Source organism: Schistocerca serialis, chromosome 11, assembly GCF_023864345.2.
Source record: "Schistocerca serialis cubense isolate TAMUIC-IGC-003099 chromosome 11, iqSchSeri2.2, whole genome shotgun sequence".
Taxonomy (NCBI): domain Eukaryota; kingdom Metazoa; phylum Arthropoda; class Insecta; order Orthoptera; family Acrididae; genus Schistocerca; species Schistocerca serialis.
The window spans coordinates 64,294,684-64,315,526 of record NC_064648.1 but is presented as its reverse complement, the minus strand read 5'-3'; the positions used below and the strand labels follow the sequence as shown (position 1 = coordinate 64,315,526).

General features: G+C 47.4%; 1 protein-coding gene across 2 annotated transcripts in view; it reads right to left on the bottom strand.

The window, feature by feature from the left end:
- Nucleotides 1–20,843, bottom strand: part of LOC126426802 (large subunit GTPase 1 homolog) — a 193,865-nt gene that overhangs the window by 148,268 nt on the left and 24,754 nt on the right. For both annotated transcript variants that reach the window (XM_050088804.1, XM_050088805.1), the window contains exons 4-5: nt 17,567–17,740; nt 851–1,062 (exon numbers count right to left, since the gene is read on the bottom strand). In XM_050088804.1, the coding sequence (XP_049944761.1) occupies nt 851–1,062; nt 17,567–17,740 (386 nt within the window). The remainder of the gene's footprint in view (nt 1–850; nt 1,063–17,566; nt 17,741–20,843) is intronic.

Below are 20,843 nucleotides of genomic sequence, written 5' to 3'. Positions count from 1 at the left end.
GTTAGGTGGTGAAAACAAATCGACTGATAAAATAGTAAGTCTGTAATTAAGCATAAAGCCGCGTAACACTGCACCTCACTGACACAGATTCAGAATCATTTATTTTATGACGATTCCCGGTCCTGAGAACGAAAGGCATCGACGGCAGGTAATACGATTTACCCACGTCTCTATTGTAGGAGAAGAATGCGTACCCGCCCTACAGTGTATTAAGCAATAGACAATATTGCTATTAATACCTAGAACTACGTAGGTGCTCGAGTCGTCCTGCACGGTCCGTCAGTGTTCTGTGAGGGAGTTCTTAACTTTACCATTACCAATAATGATACCCTGCAGCACGATAATGCACGGGTAACCAACCGCTGCCCTCATCTGTGGACCAAAAGTCGATAAAGTTGCATGGCCAGAAAGTTTTAACAGTCGTGACGTCATCGCGTACCGGACATTTCACGTCGCAGAGGTCTACAATAGAGACACGTGTAAATCGTATTACCTGCCGTCGATGCCTTTCGTTCTCGGGACCGGGAATAGTCGTAAAATAAATGAATCCGAATCTGTGTCAGTGTGGGTCAAAGGTGCTGACAGTTGTAAAGAAATTAAACTCGTCGGTGACCTTACCCGTTATAATAGAAATTAAATAAAAACTTTCCCTTCCCCATTCCTTACCACAAAAAATTATTATTTCATCAGCCAAATGGGAGATATTCTGTGTGAGCGACGACCTCGGTCATTACGCGACCTCTTATCACTCCGTGTTTACAAACGTGACAAGCCAAATGAGACCGACACTCCCTCACAAATCTTTCCCCAGTCACGAGAACAGCGGCGCCGCCCCCACGCACAGCCGTACCTCTGGTGGCCGAGAAGAAGGCTGCGAGGACGCCCTGCTGGCGGAAGTAGCGCCCCCAGGCGGCGCGCTGGCGCGGCTGCAGCAGGTCCGCCTTGTTCAGCAGCAGCACGTTCAGCTTGTGGCCGCCCGCCTGCTCCGACACGTAGCGCTCCAGGTCGCGGCACCGGTACAGCAGCGGGTTGCGCGCGTCCAGGATCTGCACCACCACGTCACTGCGAACACGACAGGTGTCTACGTCCGTGAGGTTACTCGACAGTGGGTGCACTGAACCAGTTTCAGTCTACTACTCTGCCGTTCCACTCTTGCGAGAGACACGGGAAAAAAAAAGACAGACACCTAAATCTTTCGGAGTGAGCTCCAACTTCTCTACAACACTTCTACACTACATTTACATCTACATCTACATTTACATCTACATTTATACTCTGCAAGCCACCCAACGGTGTGTGATGCAGGGCACTTTACGTGCCACTTTCATTACTTCCCTTTCCTGTTCCAGTCGTGTACGATTCAGGGGAAGAACGACTGCCGGAAAGCCTCCGTGCGTGCTCGAATCTCTCTAATTTTACATTCGTGATCTCCTCAGCAGGTATAAGAAGGGGGAAGCAATATATTCGATACCTCATTCAGAAACGCATCCTCTCGAAACCTGGACAGCAAGCTACACCGCAATGCAGAGCGCCTGTCTTGCAGAGTCTGCCACTCGAGTTTGCTAAACATCTCCGTAACGCTATCACGCTTACCAAATAACCCTGTGACGAAACGCGCCGCTCTTCTTTGGATCTTCTCTATCTCCTCCGTCACCCCGCCCTATGATCATTCCACTCCAAATCGTTCCATACGCATACTCTCAGATATTTTACAGAAGTAACTGCTACCACTTTTTTGTTCCGCTATCATATAATTGTACAATAAAGGATCCTTCTTTCTATGTATTCGCAATACATTACATTTGTCTATGTTAAGGGTCAGTTGCCAGTCCCTATGCCTATCCGCTGCAGATCTTCCTGCATTTCACTGCAGTTTTCTAATGCTGCAACTTCTCTGTATACTACAGCATCATCTGCGAAAAGCCACATGGAACTTCCGACACTATCTACTAGGTCATTTATATATATCGTGAAAAGGAATGGTCCCATAACACTCCCCTGTGGCATGCCAGACGTAAGTTTAATGTCTGTAGACGTCTCTCCATTGAGAACAACATGCTGTGTTCTGTTTGCTAAAAACTCTTCAATCCAGCCACGCAGCTGGTCTGATATTCTGTAGGCTCTTACTTTGTTTATCAGGCGACAGTGTGGAACTGTATCGAGCACCTTCCAGAAGTCAAGGAAAATGGCATCTACCTGGGAGCCTGTACCTAATATTTTCTGGGTCTCATGAACAAATAAAGTGAGTTGGATCTCACACGATCGCTGTTTCCGGAATCCATGTTGATTCCTGCAGAGTGGATTCTGGGTTCCCAGAAATGACATGATAAGCGAAAAAAACATGTTCTAAAATTCTACAAGAGATCAATGTCAGCTCGACGACCCTTCTTGAAAACTGGAACTACCTGTGCTCTTTTCCAATCATTTGGAACCTTCCGTTCCTCTAGAGACTTGCTGTACACTGCTGTTAGATGGGGGGAAAGTTCTTTCGCGTAGTCTGTGTAGAATCGAATCGGTATCCCGTCAGGTCCAGTGGACTTTCCTCTGTTGAGTGATTTCAGTTGCTTTTCTATTCCTTGGACACTTATTTCGATGTCAGCCATTTTTTCATTTGTGCGAGGATTTAGAGAAGGAACCGCAGTGTGGTCTTCCTCTGTGAAACAGCTTTGGAAAAAGGTGTTTAGTATTTCAGCTTTACATGTGTCATCCTCTGTTTCAATGCCATTATCATCCCAGAGTGTCTGGATATGCTGTTTCGATCCACTTACTGATTTAATGTAAGACCAGAACTTCCTAGGATTTTCTGTCAAGTCGGTACATAGAATTTTACTTTCGAATTCACTGAATGCTTCACACATAGCCCTCCTTACGCTAACTTTGACATCGTTTAGCCTCTGTTTGTCTGAGAGGTTTCGGCTGCATTTAAATTTGCAGTGAAACTCTTTGCTTTCACAGTAGTTTCCTAACTTGGTTGTTGAACCACGGTGGGTTTTTCCCGTCCCTCACAGTTTTATTCAGCACGTACCCGTCTAAAACACATTTACGATTGCCTTAAACTTTTTCCATAAATACTCAACACTGTCAGTGTCAGAACAGAAATTTTTGCTTTGATCCGTTAGGTAGTCTGAAATCTGCCTCCTATTACTCTTGCTAAACAGATAAACCTTCCTCCCTTTTTTAATATTCCTATTTACTTCCATATTCAGGGATGCTGCATCGGCCTTATGATCGCTGATTCCCTGTTCTGTGCTTACAGAGTCAAAAAGTTCGGGTCTGTTTGTTATCAGTAGGTCCAAGATGTTATCTCCACGAGTCAGTTCTCTGTTTAATTGCTCGAGGTAATTTTCGGATAGTGCACTCAGTACAATGTCACTCGATGCTCTGTCCCTACCACCTGTCCTAAACATCTGACTGTCCCAGTCTATATCTGGCAGAATAAAACTGTGTGCCAGACTGAGACTCAAATTCTGGATCGTGGCCTGTTGCAGACACATACTCTACCGACTGAGCTACCCGAGCACGACCCACAACTTGTCCTCACAGATTTACTTCTGTCGTTTCCTCGTATCCTACCTTTGGCATGCACTCTGGATGAAAATTAACTCTGGAAACATTCCCCCAGGCTATGGCTAAGCCACATCTGCACAGCATCTTTTCTTTCAGGAGTGCTAGTCCTACAAATTTCGCAGGAGAACTACTATGAAGTTTGGAAGATAGAGATAAGGAAACGGTGTATGTTCTCTATAATGAAGTGCAGTCTGAAAGAAGCTGCATAAATTCTATGCAGTCAGATCTTGATAAGATCTCAAAGTGATGCAAATATTGGCAACTTGCTTTAAATGATTAGAAATGTAAAATTATCCACTTCAGAAAAAGAGAGAACGTAGTAATGTACGACTATAATGTTCGTGAGTGACAGCTGGAATCGAGCAACTCATACAAATACCTGGGTGTAACACTTTGTAGAGATATGAAATGCAATGATCACATAGGGTCAGCTGTGAGTAAAGCAGGCATTAGACTTCAGTTTATTGGTAGAATACTGGGGAAGTGCAATCAGTCTACAAAGGGGACCACTCACAAACCGCTCATGCAACTATTTTTAGAACATTGCTCACGTTTGTGGAACATGTACCAGATAGGACGAACAGAGGATATTGAACGTATACAGAGAAGGGCACCACGAATGGTCACAGGTTTGTTTAATCCGTGGGAGGGTGTCACAGAGATACTGAAGGAACTGAACTGGAAGACTCTTGAAGACAGACATAAACTATCCTGAGAAAATCTACTAACAAAGCTTTAAGAACCAGCTTTAAATGATGACCCTGCAAATATACAGGGCATTTCAAAAAGAATATACATATTTCGAATGCATACCCAGGGTGTTTATAAATGAATATCGGGGTTTTAATGCTTTATAATATTTATTACATTAAACTTACAGTTATAAATGATACCTCAAATGAAAGAGCAACTCAAACAGTTTTCCAAGAACCTTATAACTTCACTGGCATAGCGAAGTACGCGATCGGTCGAACTTCACTGTACCCAAGCACTGGGTAGGCCGCAAGGGGCCCAATGACAGGGCTCGCTTAGCAAGGCCTCCACGTTCACCCAACCTAACGCCGTGCGATTTTTTCCTTTGGGACTTCATCGAGGATCGTGTGTACGCTACCAGCAGACCTCCCCGAATTAAGAAACCGGATTGAAGCAACTGTTGCTACAATCACTGAAGACACACTATCAACATTTGGGAAGAACTCGGCTATAGACTTGACGTGTGCCGTGTGACAAATTGTGCTCACATTGAACATTTATAAGGTTCTTGGTAAAACTGTTTGAGTTACTCTTTGATTTGACATACCATTTATAACTGTAAGTTTAATATAATAAATATTATAAAGCATTAAACCTCGGATATTCATTTATAAACACCCAATGTTTATTAAACTTTAAGACATACAAATCTAAAACTTCACACACACATTTACGAACCTTTCAAGTTCAGATTACAGATGTTCAACATGTCCTCCATCAGCGACACGAACAATATCTCTCAAATTCCTCCGATAACTTGGCAAGCGTGTCCTTCGTCACTAATGTTATGGCAGTACGGATCTGGTTCTTCAACTCTTCCAGGTTCTGTGGGAGTAGTGGTACATAAATGTAGTCTTTAATGAAACCCCACAGGAAGAAGTCAGAGGGTGTAAAACCCGGTGACCGTGGAGCCCAGCTGAGACACGCTAAGTCGCCAGCTCCTTGACGACCAATCCAACGGTTCGGTAGAGTTTCGTTCAGATATTCACGCACCTGGCGACTCCAGTGAGGGGGTGCACCGCCCTGTTGAAAAATGAAGCTGTTTCGTGCAGCCTCGCAAACAACCAGTTTTCTAACACAGTTAGATACTGCCGACTGTTAACTGCGTTTCCATAAAAGAAGAATGGGCCGTGAAAAGGTGATCGGGATATCGCACAAAACACATTGACTTTGGGTGGATCTCGTACGTGTTCAATGGTTGCGTGTGGGTTTTGTAGGCCCCAAATTAGAACATTGTGTTTTTGTTACCCTGACCACTAACACGGAAGCTCACTTCATCACTGAACACGATGCATTGTGCAAAAGTGGTGTTATTGTCAACAGCATCAAGAATCTTGTTACAAAATGCCACACGTTTGCATTTGTCATCAGGATGCAGAGCTCGTAACAGCTGTAACTTGTACAGCTTCGTAACCCACCGACATCTCAAAACGTGCCAAATTGTTGTTTTAGGCAGTCGTATCTCCCGACTGGCACGACGAGTCGATTTTGAAGGACTACGTAGGAAATCAGTTTGAATTCCTGCAACATTTTCTTCAGGAACACGAGGGTGGCCAGTACTCTTTCCTTTACATACACATCCCGTATCTAGAAACTGTCGATACCATCTGCGGATGTTCCACCCATTTGGAGGATGAATTTTGTACTTCAACCTGAAACGTCTTTGCACTGTATTCACGGAATTGCACTTCGCAAACTCGAGAATGCAATACGATTTCTGCTGCAGAGTAGCCATTTTAAACATACGAAAGTTACCGAGAAAAACAGAATACAACTGACATCTAGCAGCTATTAATACAAACCAGACTGTGTATTCATTCCTCCAATAGCCGAGCTGAGGTGCAGCGAACGATAGATTGGACAAAATAATACTTTGTAATACGTATATTCTTTTTGAAACACCCCGTATTACAACACCCCTGCATATCGCTGACATAGGGATCGTGTGAATAAGATCAGAATAATTACAGCACGCACCTCAGCATCCAATGTAAATGGGGGATTCAGCCTGAAAATCAGGTGCAGGTACCCATACAAATTAATGACAGAATTTCAGAGACTTTACAGGTCTCTTACAGATATGATTTTATACACTCATGCTCATAAATTAAGGATAATTGCATAATGTGCTGCCACACAACATGGCACTACACATAACTGGCGCTAATAGCAAAGGCACATAGGGAACACACACAAAACAGATCTGTAAGTCCACAGTATTGGTGATAAGCTGAGAAAACCGTCCCGAAACATGTGCTACAAAACACCACTGTTTCCTGGGCATGTACCCCATCATCAATATGAGATACGATCGTCGTGCACACGTACACAGGCTGCACAATGGGTTGGCATACTCTGGATCAGGTGGTCTAACAGCTGCCGAGGAATAACCTCCCATTCTCGCACCAGTGCCTGTCGGAGCTCCTGAAGTGTCGTAGGGGTTTGAAGACGTGCAGCGATACGTCGACTGAGAGCATCCCACGCTTGCTCGATGGGGTTTAGGTCTGGAGAACAGGCAGGCCACTCGATTCACCTGGTATCTTCTGTTTCACGGTACTCCCACGACGGCAGCTCGGTGGGGCCGTGCGTTTTCATCCGTCGAGAGGAAGGTGGGACTCACTGCACCCCTGAAAAGGCGGACATACTGGTGCAAAATGACGTCCCGATACACCTGACGTATTACAGTTCCTCAGTCAAAGACATGCAGGGGTTATGTGCACCAGTCATAATCCCACCCGACACTATCAAACCACGACCTCCGTACAGGTCCCTTTCGAGGACATTAAGGGGTCAGTATTTGGTTCCCAGTTCACATCAGATGAAAACCTGGCGAGAATCACTGTTCAGACTATACGTCGACTCGTCTGTTAACATAACCTGGGACCACTGTTCCATTGACCACATACTGTGTTCTTGACACCAAGCTTTACGGGCTCTCCTGTGACCAGGGGTCAGTAGAATGCACCTTGCAGGTCTCTGGGCGAATAAACCATGCCTGTTCAGTCGCCTGTAGACTGTGTGTCTGGAGACAACTGTTCCAGTGGCTGCGGTAAGGTCCCGAGCGAGGCTACCTGCAGTACTCCGTGGCCGTCTGTGGGCACTGATGGTGAAATATCGGTCTTCTTGTGGTGTCGTACACTGTGGACGCCCCGTACTGTAGCGCCTGGACGCATTTCCTGTGTGCTGGAATCGTTGCCATAATCTTGAGATCACACTTTTTGGCACACAGAGGGCCCGTGCTACGACCTGATGTGTTCGAACAGCCTCCAGTCGCCCTAGCATTCTACCCTTCATAATGTCATCAATACATGTCTTTGAGCCATTTTCAACACACAGTCACCATTAGCACATCTGAAACCATCTGTACACTTACTCACTGCACTGTACTCTGACACGCACCGACACATCTCTGCATATGTGGACTGCTGCCAGGGTCACCGTGCAATGAGCGCAGGTCAAATGCACCGCACGGTCACACCCCGAGGTGATTTAAACCCGCAAACCACCCACCAGAGCATTGTTTCACCACATATCAGCATTATCCTTAATTTATGAACATGAGTGTATATATAGTCTGGAGCGGAGAGTGAAAATTTGTATCGAGGCCAGGAATCGAACCCGGGTCTCTTGCTAATTAGGAAGGTGCGTCAGCTACTAAGCCACCTCGGCACAGCAGTTCACACAACTGCAAGAAACATTTAATTTAATTTCTGTAAGTACCTACACCTGGTTTTCCGGTTGGATCTACCGTATATGTTCGATGTTGAGGTGCTATTCCAGGACGTGCAGAGCCGCGGCAACTCTGTTCGTGTGTAAGGAGGAATTTAAAGTAGCACGGGGGAGCAGTGAGAATTCGGATCGAGGGGTGAGGCACGTCGGGGTAATCGATGCACTTGCGTGATCCACTGTGCTGAGGTGGTTTAGTGGCCAGCACACCTGCCTAGTAAGTAGGACACTCAGGTTTGATAGCCAGCCTCAGTACAAATTTTCACTGGCCGCTTTTGTCTATACAGGGTGGTCCATTGATCGTGATCGGGCAAAATATCTCACAAAATAAGTGTCAAACAAAAAAACTACAAAGAACAAAACTTGTCTAGCTTGAAGGGGGAAACCAGATGGCACTATGGTTGGCCCGCTAGATGGCACTGCCATAGGTCAAACGGATATCAACTGCGTGTTTTTTAAAATAGGAACCCCCATTTTTATTACATATTCGTGTAGTACGTACAGAAATATTAATGTTTCAGTTGGACCACTTTTTTTGCTTTGAGATAGATGGCGCTGTAATAGTCACAGACTTATGGCTCACAATGTTAGACGAACAGTTGGTAACAGGTACGCTTTTAAATTTAAATACAGAACATAGGTACGTTTGAACATTTTATTTCGGTTGTTCCAATTTATTACATGTACCTTTGTGTACATATTTCTGAGAATGCATGCTGTTACAGCATGATTATCTGTAAATACCACATTAAAGCAATAAATGCTCAAAATGATGTCCATCAACCTCAATGCATTTGCCAATATGTGTAACGACATTCCTTTCAACAGCGAGTGGTTCGCCTTCCGTAATGTTCGCACATGCATGTTGTCAGGCATTGTTGATGGATCACGATGGCAAATATCCTTCAACTTTACTCACAGAAAGAAATCCGGGGACGTCAGATCCGGTGAATGTGCGGGCCACGGTATGGTGCTTTGACAACCAATCAACTTGCCATGAAATATGCTATTCAATACTGTTTCAGCCGCACACGAGCTATGTGCCGGACATCCATCATGTTGGAAGTACATCGCCATTCTGTCATGCAGTGAAACATTTTTTAATAACAGCGGTAGAACATTACGTAAGAAATCAGCATACACTGCACCATTTAGATTGCCATCGATAAAATGGGGGCCAATTATCCTTCCTCCCATAATGCCGCACCATACATTAACCCGCCAAGGTCACTGATGTTCCACTTGCCCCCCGCAGCCATCGTGTATTTTCCGTTGCCCAATAGTGCATATTATGCCGGTTTATGTTACCGCTGTTGGTGAATGGGCTTTCCTCACTAAATAGAATGCGTGCAAAAAATCTGTCATCATCCTGTAATTTCTCTTGAGCCCAGTGGCAGAACCATACACCATGTTCAAAGTCATTGCCTTGCAACTCCTGGTGCATAGGAATATGGTACGGGTGCAATCGATGTTGATGTAATATTCTCAACACCGACGTTTTTGAGATTCCTGATTCTTGCGCAATTTATCTGCAACTGATGTGTGGATTAGCTGCGGCAGCAGCTAAAAACCATCATCAATTGTTGCAGGCCGTGGTTGGCATTTCACATGTGGCTGAACACTTCCAGTTTCCTTAAATAACGTAACTATCTGGCAAATGGCCCGAACGCTTGGATCATGTCGTCCAGGATACTGAGCAGCATACATAGCACACGCCCGTTGGGCATTTTGATCAGAATAGTCATACATAAACATGATATCAACCTTTTTTGCAATTGACAAAGTCCATTTTAACACGGGTAATGTATCACGAAGTAAATACCGCCCGCACTGGTGGAATGTTACGTGATACCACGTACTTATGCATTTGTGACTATTACATCGCCATCTATCACAAAACGAAATAAAACACTCATATTTCTTTATGTACTACACAAATATGTAATAAAAGATGGGGGTTCCTATTTAAAAAAAATGCAGTTGATATCTGTTTGACCTATGGCAGTGCCATGTAGAGGGCCCCTTCAAGCTAGACGAGTTTCATTCTTCGTAGTTTTTTCATTTGACGCTCATTTCGTGAGATATTTGGCTCAGTCACTATCAACGGACCACCCTGTAGGCATAAAATTCCGATAAACAGCATGTTCCAAAGCATCTATCTTCCTCTTCAACAACAAATAAAGTAAACATATCTGGGTGGGCTGAATTCAGGTGTTCTAAGTAGTTGTTCAAATTCTCATTGCCACGAAGCCCAAACAACGAAAGTACCATCTACATATCAGGAGGGGAGGAGGGACATGCAGGTTTCAAAGCTGCAAACTCTTGAGGCACGTTCCTCTCAATCTTGCACAAACAAATTGGCAATAACAGGGGCAGCGGGGTTCCCATTGCAATTTCATCTGTCTGCTCATACTACTGGTCACTGAATAAAAAGTAGGTGGAAACCAACACATGTTGAAATAGGTTTGTTAATTCAGCATCAAACCTGACCCCAATCAACTGTAACAAATCAGACAAAGGAACACGAGTGAAGAGAGAGACCACACCACAACTTACATCAGAGTTATTCGAATGCATCCCCTCTAATCGATGTAAGAAATCCGCCGAGATCTTAATGTGGTGCTCGCACTGACCTACTACAGGGCAAAACAGAAAAGCAAGGCATTTCGCTACACGTTGTGTCAGAGCGCCAATGTTACTCACAATCGGACAGAGAGGCACTCCTTTTCCTTGTGGACTTTAGGGAGGCCATATGACCTGGGGGAGGCCGTTAGTCTTCCTCTGAATACTCGTCGTGGAGTCAGCACCGATCCTGCGATATGCTGAATCGGACAGTAAACGTCACATTTTTTTAAACGTAATCCTGTTTGTCCAAAACAATAGCAGTATTGTCCTTGTCTGCATGTAAAACAGCTCTCTCAGCTGCTGTGATATTACTGTCGGGTGGATGTGTCCCATCGAACACACGACACATCTCCATCCTAGCCTTCTCTGCATGGTGGTGCGGGGGTGGCGTAGGCGTGTGTGTGGGGTAGGGTGGGGAGGAATTTAGGAAGTCTCTTCAATTCCATACACATTTAGAATTACAAAGTATTGCCAGGTTCACTAGTATTGTATATTACTAATATTTTGCTATACCTTACTCCTATTTTTCTTAGAATTTTGAACATCTTACATCATTTTAATACATCAAATGCTTTTCCTAGGTCAACAAACCCTATGAAAGCATCTTGTTTGTTTCTGAAATCCCTTTTTCATTACCAAGTGCAACGTCAGAACTGCTTTCTGGTGACTTCACCTGTCCTAAGGCTTACTGATCATCATGTAACAAACCCTCAATTTTATTTTCCAGTCTCCTGCATATTATTCTCAACATCAGTTTGCAGGCTAAACTGATCGTGGCAGGGCAGCTGCGTACTGTCTGGATCGACACGGCTCTCCCAGTTACCTCCGAGAAGTCGGGGCGCAGTTCTGCCAGATTTTCTGAGAGGTGTCTACGAGCAGTAATTTGTACACAGTGGCCATCAGACAGTGTTGAGGAGCACAACAGCAGCTGCAAGACGTACCTTCAATGTTTCACATCTCACACTGGCAGTGGAATGATCCTACATCAATGTTACGCACGTCATTTCAGCGTGCCAACAACGTTCGCTGCCGTAAAGTGAAAATGCGTTTACAGTCTAAACTTGAAATGTGTCTCAGGTTTTGAACTGCGTACAGAGAATTCTTAAGTAATAAAACCCAGTACGTTGTCCTCGATAGTGAGTGTTCATCGGAAGTGAGGGTATCATCTGGAGTGCCCCAGGGAAGTGTGGTAGGTCTGCAGTTGTTTTCTATCTACACAAACGATCTTTTGGATAGAGTGGATAGCAATGTGCGACTGTTTGCTGATGATGCTGTGGCGTATGGGAAGGTGCCGTTGTTGAGTCACTGTAGGAGGATACAAGATGACTTGGACAGTATTTGTGATTGGTGTAAAGAATGGCAGCTAGCTTTAAATATAGATAAATGTAAATTAATGCAGATGAATAGGAAAAATAATCCTGTAAGGCTTGAATACTCCATTAGTAGTGTAGCACTTGACACAGTCACATCAATTAAATATTTGGGCGTAACATTGCAGAGCGATATGAAGTGGGACAAGCATGTAATGGCAGTTGTGGGGAAGGCGGATAGTCGTCTTCGGTTCACTGGTAGAATTTTGGAAAGATGTGGTTCATCTGTAAAGGAGACCGCTTATAAAACACTAATACGACCTATTCTCGAGTACTGCTCGAGCGTTTGGGATCCCTATCAGGTCGGGTTGAGGGAGGACACAGAAGCAATTCAGAGGCGGGCTGCTAGATTTGTTACTGGTAGGTTTGATCATCACGCGAGTGTTACGGAAATACTTCAGGAACTCGGGTGGGAGTCTCTGGAAGAAAGAAAGCGTTCTTTTCGTGAATCGCAACTGAGGAAATTTAGAGAACCAGCAATTGAGGCTGACTGCAGTACAATTTTACTGCCGCCAACTTACATTTCGCAGAAAGTCCACAAAGATAAGAGAGATTAGGGCTCGTACAGAGGCATATAGGCAGTCATTTTTCCCTCGTTCTGTTTGGGAGTGGAGCAGGGAGAGAAGATGCTAGTTGTGGTACGAGGTACCCTCCGCCACGCACCGTATGTTGGATTGCGGAGTATGTATGTAGCTGTGGATGTAGAAGTCACATAGTCATGTTCACAGCTAGACATACAGTGCATCTGAGGGTGCACTGCCTACACTGGTGACTGTTGTTAACTACAAGGGTGAATCAATCGTAAGAATGCACCAAACAAACTGGATTTTTTTATAAGTTATTTTTGTTTCAGAAAAATTCATACATGCAAATTTATTTTTCTGTTCACAGTAAAACTCAATTTTTATGTTCCTACATTTTACGTTTTCCCACTTTTTATGTTCATTTTTTTCAGTCCCAATTGAAGTCCTATTCTCTCGGTACAATGGCTTCTCATCATTAAAGATTCCACGTTATATTTCCTGCATTTCAATTTTTCTTTAACACAATCATGATCCTTAACATTGTTTTCCTTACAGATTTCTGCAAAAGTACATCAGATTCCTGCTCAAACTCAGCCTCGTAACAAAGCAGAAAACACACACAATACGAAAAATTATAGATCGTGTAATATAGCATTAGCAGAGTACACAAAATTTTCATTGTCAGTCTGCTGGGACATGGCCACCTGTATTATAGGTTTGAGTGTTTGGAAGGGTGGGAAAGTATGCCGAGTCACTGCCTCAATGATAATCTCGATCTGACAATATTGACTGTAGTTGCAATCTTCCTCTTGCTCACAACATCGTATTACAACAGCTTTAATGTAATTTCACAGTCATTTGCACAAATACACACTGCTTTTGAAGATGGCCATCTCTATCATGGGTTCTCCTGACCCGCTGTTACTACTGTGTGAAAAATGCTAATCCATATTAGGACCACAGCTGTAGGTTGGTACGACCTGATGTCAGATACAAACATTCCTCCTCAAGATGGTCTGTAACATGCTGGTAATTTCTGCCCTCTTTCTCAATGAGGGCGTCTCTGAACTGAGTAACCTCCTTGTAGACAACAGGCTGCAGATTTTGTGACTATTGTTCTCCATTTTTGAAGGCTACCAACTTTTGTGTTTTAACCAATATTGTGTTACAAGTTTTATTTACTGTAATTTTATGACGATTATCAATAACATGTCTCATATTATAAAATTAATATTTCTTTAATGTGGTTTCACACAGAGTAGAGCTAATTACTGTTCGAAAGAAACAAACACAATTAATTATTTCAGACTTTTTTAAGTACGCAATTTTTTTAAATTTCCTATTTTGAACAATACAAAGAAAATGACAGTAACAGATGTTCATTTTTTGCTTGTTGTGTTTCCTATGTTCTCTCCTGCATTTTACACTTTTTCAGTCCGTCTGCTGAAATGTGTAAAAAGGAGGGATCACTTTAGCCTCTTGAATGGGAAACACAGTTTTCCCAGTGACGTGCAGTTTCTTGATCCCGTTTTCATAAGATAAATGTGGCTGTGACATTAGCCAATTGAGCACAAACACTTTGGCAGCAACACTCTCATCAAATCTGTGTTGTCCGATTGCTTCTTTTAGTGGTCCAAACAAATTAAAATCACAGGACAGTAAGTCCGGACTGTAGGGAGGATTTTCTAGTGCGACGCAAATGATTCCAACTTTTCTGTTGAGTTCAGGCAGCTGAGTGGGGCCGAGTGTCGTCGTGGAGCAAAATCACATCCTGGATTGGAAATGCACATTTTACCTGACAATATGCATGTTTTGTTTGGCCTGTAAGTTGGCATTGTAAGGAGCATTCACAGTACAATGTTCACGGAAAAAATCAATGGGAAGAACTCCTTTAAATCCAAAAAAGACTATTGCAAGAACCTTCCCAGTGGAGAGATGATTTATCACTTTGAATGGTGCAAAGACATAATTTTGCGTGATTCTGCTGTGGTGGTTTTTTTCTTTTTTAATTTCTGGGGTGTAATGATGCACCCACATTTCATCACACGTCACAATCCTGTGCAAAAAAACATGTCCCCTCTCACTTTGGTAGCATGTCAGTACCTGTTTGCACACCTCGAGATGATGAAATTTGTGCTCTGCACTGAGAAGATGATGTACCCACATTGCAGCCTTTTTCCGAAATCTGAGGATGTCCATAATTATTGCCAAAGCACCATTGTAGCTTACACCAACCTCAGCAGCAATTTCTACAACTTATTTGGCAACTGTCTTCAATAAGCTGCATAACAATCTGAATATTCTCCTCCTCAGTTGTGCTGGTCCTCGGGTAACAATGGCGTGCTATATTAACTGTTTCTCTCTCAACTGTTTCTCGAGCTCACAAAAGCTGCTTGAATCCTTCTCAGGGTGTCGTTCCCAAACTGTGCTGCAAGTGTTTTCACAATTTCACATTTCACACCATCCGTTGTGAGAAACTTTATTATAATGTGTTGCACGACAGATGACGGTACCTCTTGCTCTGACATTGTGATTCTGACTAAAGAAATGGAGTGACAACCTTAAAGCTACGAATAATAAACACAGGAAACGAAAGCAACAATCAGCAAAGACGGTGCCGCACTCTGTTTACAAAAAGGTGTGTAAAAGAAAAAAAAGATAAATAAATAAATAAGTAAATAAAAATAAAAAATCCAGTTTATTTCCTGGCCTTAAACAAACACTGAGAAAGATTAATTTTAATTAAAAATTATTGGTAACATTCTCAATAAGAAACTGAAGTAGCACACTAGATCCCTACTGTACCCAGTGAACAACATAGATTTACCAAAAACGAGGTTGCGCATTATATGTTTTATAGATAAAATTTCTAACACGATAAGTAACATTTTAAAGGCAAAGGATTTTTTTTCATGTCCTACAGACATCAGGTAGATATTTCTTCATTACAAAGGATAAAAAACATGCCATCATAAAAAGCAGGCATTGTAAGAGAATATACCGATAGTCAGTCCAGGGATGGAGGGACAGAGCGGGGGAGAGAGGGAGGGACGGACGGAGCGGGGAGGGAGGAGGGGAGGGAGGGAGGGAGGGAGGGAGGGAGGAGGGAGGGACAGACGGAGCGGGGAGGGAGGAGGGAGGGAGGGAGGGAGGGAGGGAGGAAGGGAGGGAGGAAGGGAGGGAGGAAGGGAGGGAGGAAGGAGGGGAGGGAGGGAGGGAGAGAGGGACGGAGCGGGGAGGGAGGAGGGAGGGAGGGAGGGAGGAGGGAGGGAGGGAGGGAGCGAAGGAGGGAGGGAGGGAGGGAGCGAAGGAAGGAGGGAGGGAGGGAGGGAGCGAAGGAAGGAGGGAGGGAGGGAGGGAGGGAGCGAAGGAGGGAGCGAGGGAGGGACGGACAGCGCGCGGGGGAGGGAGGGACGGACAGCGCGCGGGGGAGGGGGGGACGGACAGGGCGCGGGGGAGGGGGGGACGGACAGCGCGCGGGGGAGGGGGGACGGACAGCGCGCGGGGGAGGGGGTGACGGACAGCGCGCGGGGGAGGGGGTGACGGACAGCGCGCGGGGGAGGGGGGTGACGGGACAGCGCGCGGGGGAGGGGGTGACGGACAGCGCGCGGGGGAGGGGGTGACGGACAGCGCGCGGGGGGAGGGGGACGGACGGAGCGGGGGAGGGGGGAGGGGGGAGGGACGGACGGAGCGGGGGAGGGACGGACGGAGCCGCGGAGGGGGGAGGGAAGGAGCGGGGGAGGGGGGAGGGACGGAGCCGCGGGGGAGGGGGGAGGGGGGAAGGGGGGAGGGGGAGGGGGGAGGGGGGAGGGACGGAGACGCGGGGGAGGGGGGAGGGGGAGGGACGGAGCCGCGGAGGGGGGAGGGACGGAGCGGGGGATGGGGGAGGGACGGAGCGGGGGATGGGGGAGGGACGGAGCGGGGGATGGGGGAGGGACGGAGCGGGGGATGGGGGGAGGGACGGAGCGGGGGATGGGGGAGGGACGGAGCGGGGGATGGGGGAGGGACGGAGCGGGGGATGGGGGAGGGACGGAGCGGGGGATGGGGGAGGGACGGAGCGGGGGATGGGGGAGGGACGGAGCGGGGGATGGGGGAGGGACGGAGCGGGGGATGGGGGAGGGACGGAGCGGGGGATGGGGGAGGGACGGAGCGGGGGATGGGGAGGGACGGAGCGGGGGAGAGAGGGACGGAGCGGGGGAGAGAGGGACGGAGCGGGGGAGAGAGGGACGGAGCGGGGGAGAGAGGGACGGAGCGGGGGAGAGAGGGACGGAGCGGGGGAGAGAGGGACGGAGCGGGGGAGAGAGGGACGGAGCGGGGGAGAGAGGGACGGAGCGGGGGAGAGAGGGACGGAGCGGGGGAGAGAGGGACGGAGCGGGGGAGAGAGGGACGGAGCGGGGGGAGAGAGGGACGGAGCGGGGGAGAGAGAGACGGAGCGGGGGGAGAGAGAGACGGAGCGGGAGAGAGAGGGACGGAGCGGGAGAGAGAGGACGGAGCGGGAGAGAGAGGGACGGAGCGGGAGAGAGAGGGACGGAGCGGGAGAGAGAGGGACGGAGCGGGAGAGAGAGGGACGGAGCGGGAGAGAGAGGGACGGAGCGGGAGAGAGAGGGACGGAGCGGGAGAGAGAGGGACGGAGCGGGAGAGAGAGGGACGGAGCGGGAGAGAGAGGGACGGAGCGGGAGAGAGAGGGAGACGGACGGACGGAGCGGGGGAGGGAGGACCGGATGATGGAGGGGGGGAGGGGGGGGAGGGAGGGACGGAGGGGGAGGGAGGGGAGGGGGAGGGAGGGGAGGGGTTGGGGGAGGGGAGAGGGAGGGGGGAGAGGGTGGGGGAGTGGGAGGGGGGAGTGGGAGGGGGGAGAGGGAGGGGGAGGGGGGGGAGAGGGAGGGGGAGGGAGGGGGAGGGAGGGGGGAGGGACGGGTGGGAGGGGGCAGGGACAGGTGGGAGGGGATGGCTAACTTTGGAAGAGAGGGCACTGATACACACAAGCAGTGGGCGGCTCACCTCCTCTCGACGACCCTCCAGAGCTGGCGCCAGAACTCGAGGTTCTTCTCGTACGGCGTCAGCACCAGCCCCTCCGCTTCCTGCAGCGTCGCCAGCCGCCGCCGCCACTCCAGGAATGCCTCGCGCTCCCTCGTCTGCAGCTCCTCCGCCGTCGTCGTCTCGTCCCACGGCGGCCTGCGTAGTTACACAGATTGTCACGTTTCTGCCGTGGCCTTCTCCACCAGACATCACGGCGCCCACAGTATCGGCAACCGAACTGACAGCCTGCAGCCGCAGGTTGCTTGCTTCGCAGGCACACCAAAGCACTACAAAACCGACAGGCAATATTGATGAACGGCCACAACAACAACAACACAGTAAAGACACCAGCGGCCACCAGGGGCCACTACCAGCCCACAACATAGGGAAGAGATCACTGCAGATCCCGGAACTATTTTCACAGGTCAAACCACATGATGGAAAATAGTTCCGAGGTACTCATCCGCCGAAGCGCTACAAAGGCTGGTGCTCGGCCACACGTCGGCAGTTCGTCGACAGCCAGCAGACGCGGATAGCTGCCGCCCCGGCAGCCCGGCTCGGATCTTCTCGCCGATCTCCGAATTAGGCTCGGTATATCGGAGAAGTCTCTGGCGGAGACTAGTAGGAAATTATTTCAGTCGTTTTCTATATTATTCTCATACATAGTTGTGATTCGAAGACGGATCACTGTTTTGTGTCGGTGTTATAATTGGAGAATGTGTTTTGGTTAATCGAACAGTCCAATAAATTGTTTTCAGACTTTGATCGTCAGTTTCTTCTGCTTACGCAGACATATCAGTTTCGAATGGTGGAAAAACTTGGACGGAATAAATGGCGACCACAGTACTGTGGCACCCACACAATCTACACGATATCTCCGCGTGCCACTATTCGGACCCCCCTTCCGACCTGTCGCCACGTCGCTCGTATCCCCGCAGTAGACCCAGGTGCGAGATCTTCCTGCGTGTCCTTCCACTGTCGTCTACTACACTCCCGTCACAGGCCTCTCCCACACTATCAGACACAGGGTCACTAGTGAAAGTAGTCGCGTGATCTGCCATCGTACCTACAACCACCGTGCCACATTCTAAGTGTGCATGAGACATGAAGAGTCGTCCGTCTGCACGGGCAGCCACCACCGCACCGGCCGCGAGACGGCCAGACCGGTGCGTCACCGAGCGTGTCATACAACATGGTGCGCTCGATTCTGACGACCGTTTCACAGCCTGTGCATTCTAGATTCTTCCTACTGACACCCAGCTTTTTGTAATTGTGCAGTCGAGTACTCTTCCTGTAGCATACACTTCATTCCCGCACCTCCCTGTCTCAACCTACGGTAGCCCTGTCGTCCAACTGCTTATTTCCTTCCTGCTCCCACTCTAGTATTACATGTCCCTTCTGTCCCACAGGCACACTTTCATAGTCCTTTCCCCTTCACTACTTCCCCATATTCCCTTTGCCCTTCCTCCTGCCCACCATCCACACCAAGTCTTTGCACACTCCCACAAGCAACTTTATCCTCTTAATATCTGGCAGTCAGTCTGACCCTCAATGCCTCTTCTATGTGGTAAATTACTACATCTGACATTCTCATGTGGCAGGTCACACACACTCTTTTTAGACTGTTCAGAAAATTACTCTTATTGCTTCTTTCAGAACCCACAAACGTGTGTCCAGGTGTTGCCTTCCTATTCGAAGCACCTGCTGCCTCTCCCCACTTCTCCTCCCATATCTTGCCTCTGTTTCTCCCTCCACTGACTTGACACAACCCCTCACCCCAGGCCACGTGCCAAACTGCAGTCGCAGTATTGTGTGCCCGCCCAGCACAGTGTAGTATGTCCCTTCAAAAGCTATCAAAGTTTTCACTTTACGATTTATGTACCTCAATTGATAAAATCTGAACTATTACAGGTCTGTCTGTCTGTTTTTCCCCAGGAACGGGCACATGTATCACATTGAAATTTATGTCACATACTGAGGTTTACTGAAATTATAATGAAATCTAGACCTTTAGCTGCTTACAGGTGTCGATAAATACCAACGGGGACAGTCGAATGATGTGCGCCCTGACAGGGACTCGAACCCGGGACCTCCCGCTTACGTGGCAGATGCTCTATCCGACTGAGCCACTGAGGACACGGAGGATAGTGTGACTGCAGGGACTTATCTCTGGCACTCTCCCCGTGAGACCCACATTCCCAACTTCCTGTCCGCACACTACATTTGCAGTGCCCCTGCCCACTACACTCATACTTGCGGCAACAATCTACCGATTCCTCTAAAAGTTCGGGCAATGTGAGTGCATCCGCATTGAAGGAGGTCATTGGCCGGTAAGCCTTATCTATACCAATGCCTGTAAGCAATAAAGGTCTGGATTCCATTGTAATTTCTTTCTTCAAAAGCTGCAAGATCACGAATAGTATCTGTTATTTCGGACAAGTCCGAAAGAACAGACACCATCTTCACACTACTAGTCATTAAAATTGCTACACCAAGAAGAAATGCAGATGATGAATGGGTATTCATTACACAAATATATTATACTAGAACTGACATGTGATTACATTTTCACGCAATTTGGGTGCATAGATCCTGAAAAATCAATACCCAGAACAACCACCTCTGACCGTAATAACGGCCTTAATACGCCTGGGCATTGAGTCAAAAAGAGCTTGGATGGTGTGTACAGTATAGCTGCCCATCCAGCTTCAACACGATACCACAGTTCATCAAGAGTAGCGATTGGCGTATTGTGACAAACCAGTTGCTCGGCCACCATTGACCAGACATTTTCATTTCGTGACAGATCTGGAGAATGTGCTGGCCAGGGCAGCAGTCGAACATTTTCTGTATCCGGAAAGGCCCGTACAGGACCTGCAACATGCGGTCGTGCATTATCCTGCTGAGATGTAGGGTTTCACAGGGATCGAATGATGGGTAGAGCCAGGGGTCGTAACACATCTGAAATGTAACGTCCACTGTTCAATGTGCCGTCAATGCGAACAAGAGGTGACCGAGACTTGTAACCAATGGCACCCCATACCATCACGCCAGGTGATATGCCAGCATGGCGATGAAGAATACACGCTTCCAATGTGCGTTCACCATGATGTCGCCAAACATGACCATCGTGAAGCTGTAAACAGAACCTGGATTCATCCAAAAAAATGTCGTTTTGCCATTCGTGCACCCAGGTTCGGCGTCGAGTACACCATCGCAGGCGCCCCCGTCTGTGATGCAGCGTCAAGGGTAACCGCAG